The sequence below is a fragment of the Hibiscus syriacus genome, unplaced genomic scaffold (genome assembly GCF_006381635.1).
Source record: "Hibiscus syriacus cultivar Baekdansim isolate YM2019G1 unplaced genomic scaffold, ASM638163v2 tig00111141_pilon, whole genome shotgun sequence".
Taxonomy (NCBI): Eukaryota; Viridiplantae; Streptophyta; class Magnoliopsida; order Malvales; family Malvaceae; genus Hibiscus; species Hibiscus syriacus.
The window spans coordinates 50,752-70,313 of NW_024062996.1; the positions used below are offsets into that span (position 1 = coordinate 50,752).

The 19,562-nt window shown below is 40.2% G+C and overlaps 1 protein-coding gene and 1 non-coding gene across 2 annotated transcripts; one reads left to right on the top strand and one right to left on the bottom strand.

The window, feature by feature from the left end:
- Positions 1-399: 399 nt before the first annotated feature.
- TRNAK-CUU lies at positions 400-472 on the bottom strand. Its single transcript has one exon. It is a non-coding gene; the product is annotated as a tRNA-Lys (tRNA).
- A 534-nt stretch (positions 473-1,006) lies between these two features.
- Positions 1,007-3,118, top strand: LOC120154654 (translin-like). Its single transcript, XM_039166324.1, has 7 exons — positions 1,007-1,381; positions 1,470-1,566; positions 1,647-1,762; positions 1,853-1,897; positions 2,350-2,375; positions 2,651-2,786; positions 2,847-3,118. The coding sequence occupies exons 1-7, from the start codon at positions 1,012-1,014 to the stop codon at positions 2,954-2,956; spliced, it is 900 nt and encodes a 299-aa protein (XP_039022255.1). The 5' UTR covers positions 1,007-1,011; the 3' UTR covers positions 2,957-3,118.
- Positions 3,119-19,562: the final 16,444 nt, after the last annotated feature.

The window sequence follows — 19,562 nt, forward strand, 5'->3', positions numbered from 1 at the left end:
TTACAGACGGCTAAATCGAAACAACATTTGGGACAAACAGAGAACCGTGGAAGTTGGAACACATGAGGCCCTATGAAGTAGGGTAATGAGGGGAGCTCGGATTCGAACTGAAACGAACAAAGTCGATGGATATTTTTAACCCTGTGAGCCTGCTGTGTACATTGGTCTGCTTTAATACGTGTGAGAGATCATGGTTCTACTGGTGAATGCATTAGCTCCAGTATAGAGAAATTGCAGGGTAGGAGAAAAATGTAGGTTAACTTGCTTTACCCATATAATGGACGTATCAGATGAAACTATATTTGAGCCATTTTCCTGCTTCTTTAAGAGGAAAATATCCAGAAAAAGCCCGAAGGTCTATCTAGCATTAAATAAAAAAAGTAATAAGAAAAACAATTATTCCGTTGCCGGGACTTGAACCCGGGTCTCTCGGGTAAGAGCCGAGTATCCTAACCAACTAGACTACAACGGATCTTAACATAAGTTATCAAATATAAATATATATATAATAATTTAAACTAATTAGTAATGTTAGGTCATGTTAATTTTTTTCCCTAAATTCAAACCATATAATTATAAACTTATCAAAACATTACAAATTTATTGACCATAATTTAATTTAGTAGGATAAAATACTAAAATTTTTAAACAAAGTCAAAAGTTGAAATCTTGACATTTATTGAGTTAAAGAAATCGTCCCATAATAATTCTTCGTAAAGTTTGATCCGAAATAACCGATTAATTGATCAAATATATACATTTAAATTTAAAAAATACATCTCAAATTTAAAATTAACTAAATAAATCAAACATATTTTCATCCAAAAATTTAAAACGAATGAAGTATAAAAAATCAAAATCAAATAAAAGATTCTAAATTTCAGGTTGAAATCAAATTGGAGCAAAAAAAAAAAAAAATCCGACCTATCCAATTTCGTTACCAATTAGATGCAGAGCACCCCCACGTATAAAAGAATGAATAAAATGACAGAAATTAGGCAATTTCAAATTATGAAATCAGCTTTTGGAAACGCTTACTGCATTGCTCTCTATCGTCATTCCTTAAACCCTAACCCGTCAATTCTTCACTTTGTACCCTTCATTTCCTCTATTTGCTCCCTTCCCTCCGGCGTTTCCAGAAGCCTTCCTTCTTGTTTTCCTCCCCGCGTTTCTCTCTGTTCCACTTCCATGGCCGGCGGTGATTCCTACTCGCCCCTAACATCTCCTCCCTTGGAGATGCAGTTCGAGAAGTTCCGAGTCCAGCTAGAAGATTCCGGCACCTTACGTGAACGCATACGTACCGTAGTTATGGAAATCGAGTCGTCTACTCGTCTCATGCAAGCTAGCCTCCTCCTCGTTCACCAATCTATACCAATACCCCGTAACATTCTTCTTTTTCTTCTTCTTTTTAATTTATATGAATTTAGGAATATTACCTAATTTTTAATTTTACCTATATATATTAATAGAGGTTTTAGAGAAGGCAAATACTCAGAATAATGTTCTAAAGGATCTTTACAGTAAACTTGCTGAAGTTGTTAGGGAATGCCCTGGACAATATTACAGGTGAGATTGACTTTAAGGTTTTTGTTACTTTCAGATTTCATTTTATGTTGAATATTTTGTGATATATTTGGTGTGCTTAGATATCATGGAGATTGGAGGAGTGAAACTCAAATGGTAGTTTCTTTGCTTGCCTTTATGCATTGGTTGGAAACTGGAAATCTGCTTGTGCATGCTGAAGCAGAGGAAAAGCTTGGATGTATGTTTCAATAATGAATTTTTTTCTGTGTTGCGAGTAATTTTTGTCTTTGCTAATGAATTTAATTGAGAATATTGGTTGTTTTGGCAGTGAATGATTCGGATTTTGCTTTAGATCTGGAGGATTATCTTGTTGGTAAGTGTTGAGAGTTTCTTTCTTCAAAGAATAAGTTGCTGGGTTCTATTATCTAATGGATTGTGTCTATAATTTTTTTAAAAATCTTACAATGCTTCGATTTTCGTCAACAATCCTGCACTATTCTAGTTACTGAATAAAAATTAAATGTAGTTGACAACAAAAAGTAGCCAGTTAACCGAACTTCAGTTTTCCATTTTTTTGTTGATTCTTATTGAAATGGAGGCTGTCTCATCATACCAATTGATACTTTAGTAAACTATGCTGGTTCCATTTATTGATGAACTGAATGAAGCATTATTGATTCTTCATTATTTCTGTTTACTGTTATTATTCTGTTCTTGTGTGTGCAAGACACATGACATGCCATTTAATTAGCATCTAAATTTGGGGGTTATTATTTTTCTGCCCATTGAGTATGCTGATCAGGGAATGTGTTTCTCATCATGCAGGTATTTGTTTCATGTCAAATGAAATGGTAAGAACTATGTCAGGAACTTGCAGTCTCAGACTTTTTGAACTGGCTAACGTTTTCTTGCTGCTCTATTCTTCTCATGTTTTTTAGTCAGGCGTTTGGTGAAAGTAAAAATTACAGAGAACTTGTTAGAATGTATGTGATAATTCCAAACGGATCATTTGTATAAATTGACTCTCTGATGATGATGTCGATGATTTGTTAGTTACCTACCACTAAAGTAATTGGGAAAATGTGGGAAAATCCCTTAACATAACATGCGTTGTATTTCATTCCAGCCGAGGTATGTGGTGAACCAAGTGACTGCTGGTGACTATGATTGCCCAAGAAAGGTGTTGAAGTTCTTGACAGATCTTCATGCAGCCTTTCGGATGCTTAATCTCCGGAATGATTTCCTGCGCAAGAAGTTCGATAGTAAGTTTAATCTTCTTAACATAGACCCGAGTATTATAAAATGCTTTCTCATTATTGTAGGTATGAAGTATGACCTAAGAAAAGTTGAAGAGGTCTATTATGATGTTAAGATTCGAGGCTTGGCAACCACCGGTGATTCTGTCGGTGATCAAGGAACCCAAAAGATATGATAGGGTGCAAAAGTGCTATATAGAACTTAGAGACTAAACTCTTCCTTTTCTTGACTGCAATTTCTTAAGGGGGTTCGTGATCCTTTACCGCATGGTGTAGAGCCAAATTTTGCCACCAAAACAAGGTAAAAAGGTTCAATAAATAGTTGTAATAAAAGCATACTTGGCAGTCCTAATCCTTTTCAGTTTGTTTATTCGATCTTTTGCTTTAGTTATTACTTTCTGTTATTTCATCATAAATTGCTGCTTCTTCCATTCCTTGTTATTATTATTATTTTTTCGGGGGGGGGGGGGGCAGTCTTTGTTAGGGCTGAGCAACGAAAACCGAAAAACCGACACGAACCGAGTAAAACGGTTCGGTTCGGTTTGGCTTTAAACGGTTTTCGGTTCGGTTTAAAGGCTTCATTTTTTTGATTCGGTTCGGTTCGGGTTTTCCATATGGAACCCATTTGTTCCATATTGAACCGAATAGGCAATTTTTGTAAAAAAAATTATAGTTTCAAGTGATTTTTTTTATTGAAAAACCGATAAACCGAACCGAAAAACCCGAACCGTTGAAAAAACCGGTTTCGGTTTTTTCGGTTTTTTAACTATTCGGTTTCGGTTTAAATATTGAAAACCCGTTTATTTCGGTTCGGTTCAATTTTTGGTAAAAAACCGAATCGAACCGAACCGAATACACCACTAGTCTTTGTGGCTTCGCTTGCATGTTACAATTTGTGATACCCATGCCTTTCATGGTTATATACGGGTCAGTCATCCTAAAATATGCTTCATTTCTTGTCGCAAATATTCACTTATAGCATACTATATCTCAATAGATTGGCATAATTTTCACTGCTGTACATTTCCAAAACATCAGTGTTTTTCTAGAATCTAACTTTGTTGTTCAACTTCTTGGACTAGTCATCCCTTAGAATGTATCATTAAAAGATCATCAATTTCTAATGAAATGGATGCAGCGGTGGCTTGCTGGAAACCCATAGTCCTATTAGTATGCTAATGGTAATTCCATTTATCACTTTATTGTGAAACATCAGATTGCTAGGTTTAGCCATAATTATCCACAAATTTAGCTAATGGGGTTCCAGTCAATTAAAGTGTCATAGAATGGTCTGAGTCAATTAAAGTGTCATATTAGTCATCTAAGTAACTTGAATTTAACTTATGACACCTCCCCTTTCTTTATGTTGTGAGTTCAATACTCATTAAAAATAAAATTCTCCTCCTCTTCCCTAGATAGAAATAGTTAAAAAAAAAATATTATGCACACCATTAATATTGCAGCGAAACCATTGAAAAGCATTAAAATATGATAAATAAATAAATTATACATATCCTAGAACATACGACCCTAAATAGTTTACGAGTGAAAATATGTAAAAAAAATATCAATTTTAGGGGTTAGATATTGATACTATAATCTTTAGTATCAATACTAAATTCAAAATATTAAAATCAAATTCGGAATTTTAGTAGTACATTGTAATATTAATATTTCCTATTTGGTATTGATAGTGACTAATTGATATCAATATCGAATTTTGACCTAGATTTATTTTGCTTTTTTATAGAAATAAAAACAGCTAATTTTATTAAAAAATTATAAAATATAATGAGTATTTATAATTAAATTCATAAACTAAATATAAATTAGGATATTTTCTTATAACCATTAACATAAAAAACTAACCACTTAAGATCAGGACCATACAAGAAAAATATGAAAACCCCATCCAAAAAAACTCGAACACTAGGTCGATAATAACAAAGGATTTAACTATTGAAAGATCACCAACTGTAGACACATAATTTCGTCTCCACACTTTTATAATATTTACATATATATATTAGTATTAATTTTATTTATTTCTTGCATATTACAGGACCAAAATTAGGTTACAAGACCAATCTGCTGGCCCAACAGTGGACCAAGTCCAGCACACGTGACCCACTGGAGTTAGGGTTCCCAGAACCCTAGCAGCTTTCCCATCCAGCGCCGCATCACCAAGACTCCAGGGCTATCACGTCGCTCTAAGACCCCCATCACCGCACGTCTCGCCTCCAACGACCGGGACTCTCGGCCACGCAAAGAAACAAGCAACAACAACCAACATCAGTGTTTTACTCTAATTTAAACTCTAAAAATAGCCATTTTTGGGCTATAAATATTATGTAAAGCACACAAGTTTAGGATTACGGCGAATACACATAGAAAGTCACCATAGCAAGCACAAAGAAAGTCAGAACACTTGTACAACATTTCGAAACAAGAAATAAAAGCGAGGTATATTGTTGTTTACCTTTTCGTTCGCTTGATCCTTTGCATGTCAAACTTATCGTCCATCGTGTTGTTTTGAGTTGATAGTAAAAAAATCTTTTGGCCGATGAAAAGATGTCTTCGTTCGAGATCGTTTGTATAGATCTACGAAAACCCGAGGCCTTTTTTTTTTTTTGAAAAACCAACTTGATTTTCAAAACGAGGAGAAGAAAAGCATTCGGAAAAGTAAAAAAATCTTTTGATTTTGCCGCCGATGAACGGCAGCCGTCGCCGTTCAACGGCGGCGGCGAGGCGGCATAGGGCGGTCGGTTTCTGGATTCTTGAAGAATCCGGCCGTGTTCTTATTTTCTGAAGAACACTTGAGAGTGTTTTTCGGAGAGGGAAGGAGAGCTTTTGATTTGTGAGGAGAGAAATGAAACTAAAAAAAATGTTTGAGTCATATATTAAACCCGTTCCAGCTTATGCCCGACCCGATGAACCTCGGACCCGCGTGTTTTTGCAAGAAGCGAGAGATTTGCGTTTTGGTTCTCCAGTTTCAAAAACATTTAATTTGGTCCTCTGAATCGATTATTGAACCTGAAATCCTTGTAAATTGACCCTTGAGTTTATTTCGTTTTCAATTTAATCCCTACTATTATTATATATTATATTTTCATTATTATTATATTTTACTCCCTTATTTATATATATATATCTTATGTATATTTTTATTTTATTTTATTATATTTATATATATATACATATATATATATATACATAACCATAATTATTTTTATTATTTAAGTATTATTGATGGCGTATATAAACGTATATTTTTTTTATTATTATATGTATATTCTTTATTTTTTCATTTACTTTATTTATTTTTATTCTATTGCGTTTCCTTTTTATTTAATACATGTTTTATTTGTATTCCTTTGTTTTTTTATATAGTTTTCATTTCTTTGTTTGTATGTTTTTTTGCTATTCATGCATATATGTATATATACATTTATTTAGTATTTTTTCTTTTCCTTTATCTATCTTATTTATCATTAGTTTATTTGTATTGTCTCCTCTTATTTGTATCATTGGTTTTGTGGTTGTTATATCTTATTTATTTTCACCCCTCCAAACGTAACGTTTTTTAATGGCCTTCATTCAATTAATCAAGGGTAAGTAATTTTGGGTCGTTATTTTACCTTTTAATTTAGATTTATAACTTTCTTAATTAAAGACAACTGGAAATTAAGTAGTACCGAAAGGGCAGTTCAAGGGTGCTAACCCTTCCTTGACTGTAACCGACTCCCGAATCCGACACATCTTTGGTAAGACGCAGATCAGGTAAGAAATGAGGTATCCGATCTACCTATTTATTTTTAAATAAATGATCGGTGGCGACTCTAACCCAATCAATTTAAGTCGAAGCCCAACTCCGGGTCCACCCGAAAGACGGTTGCGACAGCTTGGCGACTCCGCTGGGGAACAGGTAAGTGAGTCAGGCTAAGGTAATTTCCAATTGTCTTTTTAACGAAAATGGTAAGTTTAAATTTTAAGGTAATATTTCGATCCTTTTTACTTACTTTTGATTATATTTTCGAGTAAATAGTTGGACTAATCGTTTTCTCATGATTTCAGACTTCAAAGTTTTTTTTTTTCAACTAAGGCTCTATACCCGAGCTCCAATTCCTATTTTAAGTGGGGGTGAAAGCGACGCCTTCGTGTGAATTTATTCACCGTGCGGGCCTAGCAAGTAGCCTTCGGGATTCATATACCTTATGTCTTCGTGTGAATTTATTCACCGTGCGGGCATAAGGGAATGTGTCCCCTCGAGTTTAACTTAGTTCACACAAGCCTGTGATGGGTTTAGGACTAAGGGTCTGGCAAGCCCAAGGGGGCACCGACAAGGAGAACTCGGGTACCGTTTTTTAAAACCTAAACCGGGAGACCATGAAGAATTAGAGCCTACCCCGAAACCACGTTCCAAAACTTAGGATTTTTTTTACCCTAACCATGTTTTTTGTTGCGCTTTTTCCTTCCGTCATTTTTTTTATTTGTATTTTTATTTTTACTAACGTTTTTGCGTTTGTGTTTGTTTTCTAGCATTTGCATCATTACAAGAGGCTATTGATCCCTAAAAAGCGTTTGTTATACACAAAATAATTCGAATTAATGGACAAAGGTGTTGTAATATAAGAGATTGAAAACGCTGAGGCACGACTATGGTCCGAAAAGGCTCAGAAAGAGAAGGGAGACAGTCTTCAGGGAAACTATGTGTCAGAACTGGTTAGTTATGCCGCTGTCAGCCTGAAACAGAATGATGTCCAAGAGCTGCGAAACATTTGGGACAGTTGGAAGAATGACAGAAAGCAGAAGTTCAACCAACGATATGGTGATATCGCCCTCTTGCTCCATGTCAAGACTGATGAGCCCTTACTCCGAGCATTAATTCAATTCTGGAACCCGGGATATAGTTGTTTCACCTTTAACCAGGAAGACATGGTGCCTACTATCGAAGAGTATACTACTCTACTGCACTGCGAAAGCATCAAACTAGAAAGGGCATATATTAAACATATCAAGAGTCAGCCCTTCAAGAACGGACTAGCCAAGATTGCAGGGGTTGATGAAAAGTGGGTGACTGATCGACTCCGGCACAAAGGTAGCGGGGAAGGAATCGAGTGGATCCATATAAAGCAACTAATGAAAAACCACCCTGATGAGTGGAAGACTATAGACCTTTTTGCACTGGGTCTGTACGGTTTGATCATATTTCCGAAGGCTTTGGGGTGCATTGACGCTGCCGTGGTGGAACTATTTGAGCAACTTTCTAAACGAGTTAACCCAGCACCAGCCATCTTGGCCGAGACCTTTCGATCGCTCAACCATTGCCGAAGAACTGGCGGAGGAAGATTCACCGGGTGCATTCAGCTCCTTCAAGTCTGGATTCATAGCCACTTCTGGAAGACTAACGGGGTTGCCTACCGCCGTTTCAGCACCACCTATTCACCTCTAGGTGAATTCATCACCTTGAAATGGCATGAAGGCGCTTCGAGAGAAAAATGGATGAAGGTCTTTACGCATCTTCAGGACCGGGATATTGTCTGGAGAGCCCCCTGGCTATTCCTCAGTGACGTTCTTTTCCGATGTGGTGACTCTGACACTGTGACCTTACTTGGACTTTGGGGAGCAGTCGGGTATGCTCCGCTATTAGCACTTAGACAGTATGGAGCACGTCAGTTCGTCCCAACAACATGCGGGTTAGCTAGGTCAGAGTTTGAGTATCACGGTGACAGCTATAAGAACATGATCAAAGAAGCAGTCGATTCGTGGAGGAAAGTATTCCGGATGGATGTTGTAGCTGCCAGAAGCATGCTCACTCCGGATTATGTGGAGTGGCGAATATTGAGAAAGAATGACAACATCCCTGTGCCAAACTGTGATGACACCCGAACCATGGAAGAACATCTCAGGCATGTCCCTTCTGAATTCGAGATAGCCAAGACCGAGTTTGAAGCCGTGAATAGTGAGCTGAAGCAAAGGATAAAGGAACTTGAAGCTGAACGTTATCAGTGGAAGCTTGATGCTGACTCTCAGAAAGATCGGGCAGAAAAATTGGAAAAAGAACAAAAAAGAGTCCGTTTTGAGCTCGAAGACTTGAGAAAGGGGTATCAAGATAAGGTCAAGGATAACTCCAAGTTGAAGGTAACCTCTGAATACTGGAAAGACGAAGCTCATAGCCTGAAAAGGAAGTTTGAGGGGCCTGATGAGAAAGCTTGGAAGGAACAGATGAAGACTGCCCAAAGACGCTTGGCAGATAGTCAATATCAGAACCAGCGCTTGAGAGTTAGGGTAGCTGACTTAGAAAAACAACATGAGAAAGATGGCAAGACAATAGCTGAGTTAGAAGCTATTGTAGATGGGTTCAAGAGGCAAGCAAACGAGCTTCAGATGGTGCCCTTCGACGGAGGATTACAATGGCGTTTCCGTTGGGAACAAGCACAGCGAAGGGTGAGGGCCCGAGACGCAACCATCTGAGATTTCCTGGATCAAGTGCAAAAAGCAGCCCGTCATCTTCACGGCCTAGCAAGGGAAGCTGGTGTGGTTCGAAAAGGCATTCAACCAGTGACAGATGAAGGCAGAAGACTTGTCAACCTACTGGAAGCTGTTCGGGGTCTAGAGGACTTAGTCCGAATGTACCTTTAATATGTTTTTATGTCTATTAAAAGATAAGACATTTTTATCTGAACAAGGGTTATTTATAATAATGAACACTTTTCTGGATCAATGCCTCCAATTGCATACATCATGCATTACAGTTCTTGCATTTTATATTTCATGTCTGTTATTTTATATTTTTCCATGTTTTTACATTCGTATTAACTAACAGAACATGTCTCAGACACCGAACTTACCACCGCAAGCATCAGATACACATCACCCGCACAATACTCGAGCAAAAAAGAGACAAATGGAAGCCAGAATGGAGAAGATCGAAGAGCACATGGCAAGACTTCAAAAGGAACTAGAAGATAAGATGGCTCAGAACAGTGAAAGTACTCTTGAGTCCATCAAGAAAAATCAGGAGTCCTTGGTCGACCAAATCGTAGCCAAGTTGTCGGGTCTACAGCAAGCTAGTGCATCAGGGGGCATCTCTTCCGAGGGGGTGGCCATACCATCAACCCCGTAAGTGGTTATCTCACCCGGAATATTACCCGGGGACGCATCTGCTACTAAAGGGAAAGCAACACTACCCGGGGACTCATTCGTTACCAAAGCGAAAGTTGCACCTGCTGTGAAGATACAAACTTCTACAATCATCCCTGATGATCATCCGGATGATTATCATGTCCCAGACTTTGACGAGGAAGATAAAGCTAAAAAAATGGAAGAAAAGATAAAAATATTAGAAGATCAAATAAAGATGGTCCAGGGAGACCATGATTATTATGGAGTGGACGCAATGGAGCTGAGCCTAGTTTCAGACTTGGTGCTTCCACCAAAGTTTAAAGTTCCTGAGTTTGAGAAGTTCGACGGGAACAGTTGCCCTTCAGCCCATATTACTATGTTCTGTCAAAAGATGACAGGATATGGCGGGAATGACCAACTCCTGATCCATTGTTTTCAAGAGAGCCTGTCCGGTTCAGCTATTCGGTGGTACAACCAGCTTAGCCGAACTCATATCAAGACGTGGAAAGACTTAGCCAAGTCTTTCTTGGAGCAGTATAAGCATATCAACGATATGAGACCAGACCGGGTCATGTTACAAAGCCTAGAGAAGAAACACAATGAGAGTTTCCGACAGTACGCACAGAGATGGAGGGATTTATCTGTGCAAGTTCATCCACCCTTGGATGAAAAGGAAACTAGAAAGCTGTTTGTACAGACCCTGAGGGCACCTTACTTCGGGCATTTGGTAGCAATCACGTCGGGGAGTTTTTCAGATTTAGTCATGGCCGGCGAAATGATCGAGTTGGCCATTAAACAAGGAAAGATTGAGGGAGGAGACTCCAGTAAAAAGCCTCCCATGAAAAACAAAGAGCGAGAGATCAACAATGTGAACACCTACAACGTCAACAAGGGGGTTACGATCTCAAGCTCAAATTCCACAGCAGCTGTACCATCCGGTACTTCTAGACAGAACCAGAGAGAACCAAGAAGAGAAAGGGAAAGGGAGCAGTTTGACCCTATTCCCATGACGTATAAAGAATTATACCAACAGCTCTTCGACACTCATGCAGTGTCACCTTATCCTATGAATCCAATAAATCCCCCTTACCCGAAATGGTATGACGAGAGCGCCCACTGCGAATACCATGGCGGTGTGCAGGGGCATTCGATTGAAAGTTGTCTCGCATTCAAGAGACTTGTGCAACGAATGCGTAACAAGAATTGGATCACTTTCAACTCCGGAGCACCAAACGTCGCCCAGAATCCCTTGCCCAATCATCAGGAGACAGGAATCAATGCCGTTACTACCGAAGGGGGCAGGAAAGTTAAATTGAGTGTTTCAGAGGTTAAATCTCCTTTGGCTTGGGTATGGAGCCAAATGGTGAAGGCAGGGCTTCTTGCACCATATCCAGATACGACAGAAAATGATGGTGGTAACCATTGTTGTTACCACAACGAAGAAGGACATAAAGTACAAGATTGCCCAGAGTTCAGATCGTTAGTCCAACTCATGATGAACCAGAAAGAGCTGGAGTTTTACGAAGAAATTCAAGATTCTTTGGAAGCAGATGTTTGTGCCACCGGAGAATCATCAGATAGAAAATTTGGTAGGGGTAGTCCTTTGATAATTACCCTTAATGCAAGCATGACAGTGACAACACCAGCCAAGGTGGTAATCTCCGCACCTCGGCCTTTTCAATATAAGGACAATCGGCAAGTGCCATGGAAGTACGAGTGTCAGGTGAGTACTTCCGGAGGAGGTAATAGTAAAGTGGGGCAAAGACCACTGGAGCCGTTCAAAGGAGATGTACTAGTTGTCAATGAACCTATAAAGGAGGAAGAAGCTAAAGAGTTCCTCAAGATCTTGAAGCACAGCGAGTACAACATTGTAGAACAGCTCCACAACTTACCTACACGTACTTCAATGCTAGCACTATTTTTAAGTTCGGAAGCACACCGAGAAGCGTTGTTGAATGTCCTTAATCAAACATTCGTACCACAAGACATACCAGTCAGCAAGATGGATCGACTGGTGAACAATATTCAAACTGATAATCTCATCTCGTTTTCAGATGATGAGATTCCATCCGGAGGAAGAGGCCGAACAAAGGCGTTACACATTACTACCTACTGTAAGAGGCACGCTTTACCAAGTGTCTTAATCGATAATGGTTCAGCCCTGAACGTGATGCCTTCAATTACATTGAAGAGGCTACCAATCGATACCTCTCATATAAGAACTTGTCAGAATGTGGTCCGAGCATTTGATGGGACCAAAAGAGAGGTAATCGGAAAGATCGAGGTACCATTGACCATCGGACCAGCCACCTATGATGTTGAGTTCCTTGTGATGGATATCATGCCGTCTTATAGCTGTCTTTTGGGAAGGCCATGGATTCATCAAGCAGGTGCAGTACCCTCCACGTTGCACCAAAAGGTTAAATTTGTTATTGACGGAGCCTTAGTAACTATCAACGCTGAGGAAGATATCGTGGCAAGCGTGACCACGGAGGCTCCATACATCGAAGTAGACGAGGAAGCGGTAGAATGTTCGTTCTGCTTTTTGGAGTTTGTGAATGCCACATTTTTGGCGGAAGGAAAGAGAATCCCAAGACCTCGACTCTCCAAATGTACAAGGATGGAGATCAAGCAAACCCTAGGCTGAGGTGCCAGAACCGGGAGAGGTTTTGGGAAATATTTGCAAGGAATGATCAATCCTGCCCGTCCTATCCCAAAACTAGACCAATTTGGGCTCGGTTTTCAGCCCAGTTATCATGAAAAGAGAAAGGAGATCCAAAAGAACCGAGAGAGAAGATTGGCCAGATTGACTGGGAACGAATTTCAATGGAAGCCCATGACATTCCCGCCGCTTTTCAGAACATTCAAGTCAGGTGGTTATGTGTTTGAGACCACCATATCCGAGTTAGAAACGGCTTTGGAAGATCTGAACGTTAATGCCGTGACCACAGAAGATGTTGACAATGGAGATAGATCCGGGATATGCCTTCTGCCACATGGGTTCGTGCCTAGCAGTTGGTCGGTGGAAGAACTACCTGTGGTTTACAAGAATCTTTCAGAGTAATATTCAAACTATCCCTATTTGCCTATACCCGGGGCAATAGGTGATCTTTTGTAAGGGTGAATAAATGTTTTGTTTAAGTTTAATAAAGGATGCATTTTTCTTTTCCATGGCAAACAAATTTTTCTTTTATTCATTATCTATCTCCTTCATTCCAGTACTTCATTTCCAGTTACTCTCAAAGTTAGTTCTTGACCATTCCGTGTGGGATATTATCCTCTCACACATACACATCTTCCTCCTTTCAGGTTCCCAGATAACGATAATGTGGGCACTAATGACCCTGATCCGGAGGTGGATTTTGAATCAACCATTTGTCTTGGGGAATTTGAAGAATGTGATAATGAAGAAGAGTACAACTTGCCTACCGAATTGTTGAGAATGATAGAAAAAGAAGAAAAGCAAATACTGCCACATGAGGAGGCAATCGAAATCTTAAATTTGGGCACTGAGGAAGATCGAAAAGAGGTTAAAATCGGCACAACTCTTTCGACTGAAGCAAGAAAAAACCTGATAGCCTTACTTCAGGAGTACGAAGATGTGTTTGCTTGGTCGTATCAAGACATGCCGGGACTAGACACAGATATGGTAGTTCACAAACTGCCAATCAAACCAGAATTCAAACCTGTGCAGCAAAAACTGAGAAGAATGTGACCAGAAATGCTCCTTAAGATCAAGGAAGAAGTCAAGAAGCAATTTGATGCCGGTTTTCTCCAAGTGGCCAAATACCCTGAGTGGGTGGCCAACATAGTGCCTGTGCCGAAGAAGGACGGGAAAGTACGCATGTGTGTCGATTACCGGGACCTTAATAAGGCCATTCCCAAGGACAACTTTCCTCTGCCACACATAGACACTCTGGTGGACAATACGGCCGGGAACGCTTACTTTTCATTCATGGATGGATTTTCGGGGTACAATCAGATCAAGATGCATCCCGAAGACATGGAGAAGACCACTTTCGTCACAATGTGGGGAACTTTCTGTTACAAAGTGATGCCTTTCGGATTAAAGAATGCTGGGGCAACATATCAGAGAGCTATGGTGACCCTGTTCCACGACATGATGCACAAAGAAATCGAGGTTTATGTCGACGACATGATTGTCAAGGCACAGACCGAGAGTGAACATGTCAAGAATCTGAGGAAGCTCTTCCAGAGATTGAGAAAGTTCCAACTGAGACTAAACCCTAGCAAGTGTACCTTCGGGGTAACATCTGGAAAACTACTAGGCTTTATAGTCAGCAGGAGAGGCATACAGGTCATCCTGATAAGGTTAAGGCTATCCAGAATCTACCTCCACCACGAACCAAAAAGAAGTCCGAGGTTTTCTGGGCAGACTAAACTACATAGCTCGGTTCATCTCTCAGTTAACCGACAAATGTGACCCCATCTTTCGTCTCCTCCGAAAGAATAGCCCTGGAGCATGGGATAAAAACTGTCATATTGCATTTGAGAAGGTAAAAGAGTACTTGTCTCACACTCCTGTCCTGATGTCCCCTATCCCAGGAAAACCTCTGTTTTTGTATCTCTCCATATTCGAGAACTCCATGGGGTGTGTTCTGGGTCAACACGACGAGTCTGGGAAGAAGGAAAGAGCCATCTACTACTTAAGCAAGAAGTTCACCGATTGCGAGGTCCGATATCCTCCTATTGAGAAGGTTTGTTGTGCCCTGGTATGGGCTACAAAAAGACTTCGACAATACATGTTGTATCACACCACTTGGCTGATTTCCAAGTTAGACCCACTAAAATACATGATGGGTGTACCTGCTCTATCCGGAAGGTTAGCCCGATGGCAGATGCTTTTGTCTGAATTTGACATCGAATACGTGAGCCAAAAAGCGGTAAAAGGCAGCGCCATATCCGATTTTTTGGCAAGCAGAACTGATGAGAGCTATGAGCCGCTGGACTTTGATTTCCCAGACGAGGACTTAATGGCCATATCTTTAGAGGAAGCAAGCATTTCAACGGACGGTTCCTGGAGAATGCACTTCGATGGGGCATCAAATGCACTAGGACATGGCATCGGGGCAATTCTAGTCTCCCCAGAAGGGAGTCACTACCCATTTACCAGCAGACTGAACTTTGATTGTACCAATAACATGGCAGAATATGAAGCCTGTGTCTTGGGAATTCGGGCTGCACTGGGGCAAAATATAAAGACTTTACGGGTGTATGGAGACTCAGCCTTAGTAATCTATCAGCTCCGAGGAGAGTGGGAAACCAAGGATATAAAGCTGTTAGAGTACCGAAAACTAGTGTTGGATCTGCTCGAAGAGTTCGACGAAGTCACCTTCCACTACGTGCCTAGAGAAGAAAATCAAATGGCTGACGCTCTAGCTACCTTGGCAGCCACATTCAAGGCTGGAGGGGAGTCTGAAATGATGCCAATTAACATGCAGTCGTATGAGTACCCAGCTCATTGTTACCAAATTGAAGAAGTGAAAGACACTAAGCCTTGGTACTACGACATTCTGCAGTATATCAAGCATCGGAGTTATCCAGAAAAAACCACTGAAATCGAGAAGAGAACCCTTAGAAGGTTGGCAGCTGGATATGTCCTTGACAGAGAGGTTTTATACAAGAAAAGCCATAACCAAGTTCTGTTAAGGTGCGTCGATGCTGAAGAGGCAAAAATGATAGTGGAAGAAGTACATGATGGGGTTTGTGGAGCACATGCAAATGGGCATATGATGTCAAGACAAATAATGAGATGCGGATATTTTTGGTCCACACTGGAAAGTGATTGCATCAACTATGCTAGGAGATGTCATAAATGTCAGATTTATGGAGACAAGATAAATGTTCCACCCCATCCGCTTCATGTAATGACGTCACCATGGCCTTTCTTTGTGTGGGGCATGGACGTTATCGGGCAAATCCATCCGAAGGCTTCGAATGGTCACCGTTTCATTCTCGTAGCAATTGACTATTTCATGAAATGGGTAGAGGCTGCGTCATACGCCAGTGTCACTCAATCCACTATTTGCAAGTTTCTGAAGAAAGAAATTATATGTCGGTATGGTCTACCTGAAAGGATTATCACCGATAACGCAACAAACTTGAACAACAAGATGATGAGTGCTGCTTGCGAACAGTTCAACATAAAACATCACAATTCCACTGCTTACAGACCAAAGATGAACGGAGCAGTAGAAGCAGCAAACAAAAATATTAAGAAGATAGTGGAAAAACAACTGAAACTTACAAAGACTGGCATGAGAAGTTGCCTTTTGCTTTGTTCGCTTATCGAACCTCGGTACGAACTTCGACTGGGGCAACTCCATTTTCACTAGCCTATGGAATGGAAGCAGTGTACCCATTGAAGTCGAGATTCCGTCTCTCAGGGTCTTGTCAGAAGTCAAACTGGATGATGCAGAGTGGGCACAATCCAGATATGATCAGCTTAATCTGATAGATGAAAAAAGACTGAAAGCCATTCATCATGGTCAAATCTATCAGAAACGAATGATCCGAGCACATGACAAAAAGGTGCGCCCGAGAATATTCCGTGAAGGGGATCTAGTGCTAAAAAGAATTTGGCCAGTCCAGAAAGATTTCCGAGGAAAATGGACGCCAAATTGGGAAGGACCTTATGTCGTGAAGAAGGCTTTCTCCGGAGGAGCCCTTATCCTGGCTGAAATGGACGGACCTGAGCTGCCACATCCCATTAACTCGGACGCAGTCAAGAAATACTTCGCTTAGGATGAAAACCCGAGAGGGCATCCTAAGTTGAAAAAAAAAACAAAAAAACAAAAAAAAAAAAAAAACGTTTAGGGTGAAAACCCGAAAGGGCGCCCTAAATTGAAAAAAGAAAAAGAGGAAAAAAGAAGAGAAAATAAGGTGGGTTCAAGATGAAAACCCGCAAAGGGCGTCTTGCAACCAAGGATGGGTCCAAGTTGAAAACCCGGAAAGGGCGATTTGGATATTAACGGTGGAAACATCCCGACACATGAATCTTCTACGAACTCAACAAATCGGAGAAATGTTGCACCCTCCCAAACGTTGTCGCATTTTCAAAGATCCTTTGGCAAAGGCTGCATTCAAAGTCACCAAACGGCTTTTCAGCTCAGAAGTGCCCACGTTATCGAGATCTAAGACATTCATTTACACATCATTGTGTATTCGTCTTCTAGAATGTTTGCCATGTATTATTTGTTCTTCTCCTCCCTTATGAATAAAGACCATCTTTCCTCCAATTCCTTTCGAGCATCTTGAATTAGATTTAAACCTAATGGTTTATTTATTTTTTATGAAAGATAATCGCATATTACTGTACAAAGATTCATTGAAAAGTACAGGTACCCAGAAGCCGATCAAGGCTCATGCACATGCTTGAGATGGTTGAGGAGCATCTCCAAAAAAAAAAAAAAAACTAGAATGTGCACATCAGATTCAGACATTTGAAGAATTCAAGATCAGAGATCAGAACTTCAAGCTTTCAAAATCAAGAGTCAACAACGACAGGCCACCGGAAATCAAGATTTCTCTCCAGAGCCCAGAATAACATATGTTGCCCATACATTTTAGGCATACCTAAGAGCATGACGTCCATACCATTGCATATATGCATATCTTTTCAGGTTTTACCCAGAGCCAATTTCAACTTCACAACGAAGGATATTGGACTCCAGACAACGCATGTTCAACTTCACGACGAAGGGACCGCTGGCTGTCAATAAACATTTCTCAATTTCAAAGCCAATTTCAACTTCACAACGAAGGATATTGGACTCCAGACAACACAAGTTCAACATCACGACGAAGGGACCGCTGGTTGTCAATAAACATTTCTTAATTTCAGAGCCAATTTCAACTTCACAATGAAGGATATTGGACTCCAGACAATGCAAGTTCAACTTCACGACGAAGGGACCGCTGGCTGTCAATAAACATTTCTCAATTTCAGAGCCAATTTCAACTTCACAACGAAGGATATTGGACTCCAGACAACACAAGTTCAACTTCATGACGAAGGGACCGCTGGTTGTCAATAAACATTTCTTAATTTCAGAGCCAATTTCAACTTCACAATGAAGGATATTGGACTCCAGACAATGCAAGTTCAACTTCACGATGAAGGGACCGCTGCTTGTCAACAAACATTTCTCAATTTCAGAGCCAATTTCAACTTCACAATGAAGGATATTGGACTCCAGACAACGCAAGTTCAACTTCACGACGAAGGGACCGCTGGTTGTCAACAAACATTTCTCAAATTCAGAGCCAATTTCAACTTCACAACGAAGGATATTGGACTCCAGACAATGCAAGTTCAACTTCACGACGGAGGGACCGCTGCTTGTCAATAACAACTTCCCAATCTCAGAGCCAATTTCAACTTCACAACGAAGGATATTGGACTCCAGACAACGCAAGTTCAACTTCACGACGAAGGGACCGCTGGTTGTCAACAAAATTTCAGTCAGATTCAATTTCAACTTTACGACGGAGGGCATTCGATAAGGACGAAATTTGTATCTTTTAATCTTTGCTCTATTTTCGTTACACGATAATGAGCAAAGAGGGGCAGCTGTAGACACATAATTTCGTCTCCACACTTTTATAATATTTATATATATATATTAGTATTAATTTTATTTATTTCTTGCATATTACAGGACCAAAATTAGGTTACAAGACCAATCTGCTGGCCCAACAGTGGACCAAGTCCAGCACACGTGACCCACTGGAGTTAGGGTTCCCAGAACCCTAGCAGCTTCCCCATCCAGCGCCTCATCACCAAGACTCCAGGGCTATCACGTCGCTCCAAGACCCCCATCACCGCACGTCTCGCCTCCAACGACCGGGACTCTCGGCCACGCAAAGAAACAAGCAACAACAACCAACATCAGTGTTTTACTCTAATTTAAACTCTAAAAATAGCCATTTTTGGGCTATAAATATTATGTAAAGCACACAAGTTTAGGATTACGGCGAATACACACAGAAAGTCACCATAGCAAGCACAAAGAAAGTCAGAACACTTGTACAACATTTCGAAACAAGAAATAAAAGCGAGGTATATTGTTGTTTACCTTTTCGTTCGCTTGATCCTTTGCATGTCAAACTTATCGTCCATCGTGTTGTTTTGAGTTGATAGTAAAAAAATCTTTTGGCCGATGAAAAGATGTCTTCGTTCGAGATCGTTTGTATAGATCTACGAAAACCCGAGGCCTTTTTTTTTTTTTTTGAAAAACCAACTTGATTTTCAAAACGAGGAGAAGAAAAGCATTCGGAAAAGTAAAAAAATCTTTTGATTTTGCCGCCGATGAACGGCAGCCGTCGCCGTTCAACGGCGGCGGCGAGGCGGCGTAGGGCGGTCGGTTTCTGGATTCTTGAAGAATCCGGTCGTGTTCTTATTTTATGAAGAACACTTGAGAGTGTTTTTCGGAGAGGGAAGGAGAGCTTTTGATTTGTGAGGAGAGAAATGAAACTAAAAAAAAATGTTTGAGTCATATATTAAACCCGTTCCAGCTTATGCCCGACCCGATGAACCTCGGACCCGCGTGTTTTTGCAAGAAACGAGAGATTTGCGTTTTGGTTCTCCAGTTTCAAAAACATTTAATTTGGTCCTCTGAATCGATTATTGAACCT

Coding starts and splice junctions, on each gene's coding strand:
- LOC120154654 (XM_039166324.1), top strand. CDS start 1,012: ATGAAATCAGCTTTTGGAAACGCTTACTGCATTGCTCTCTATCGTCAT. Junction 2,376..2,650: donor GTTTCATGTCAAATGAAATG/GTAAGAACTATG, acceptor ATTTCATTCCAG/CCGAGGTATGTGGTGAACCA. Junction 2,787..2,846: donor CCTGCGCAAGAAGTTCGATA/GTAAGTTTAATC, acceptor TCATTATTGTAG/GTATGAAGTATGACCTAAGA.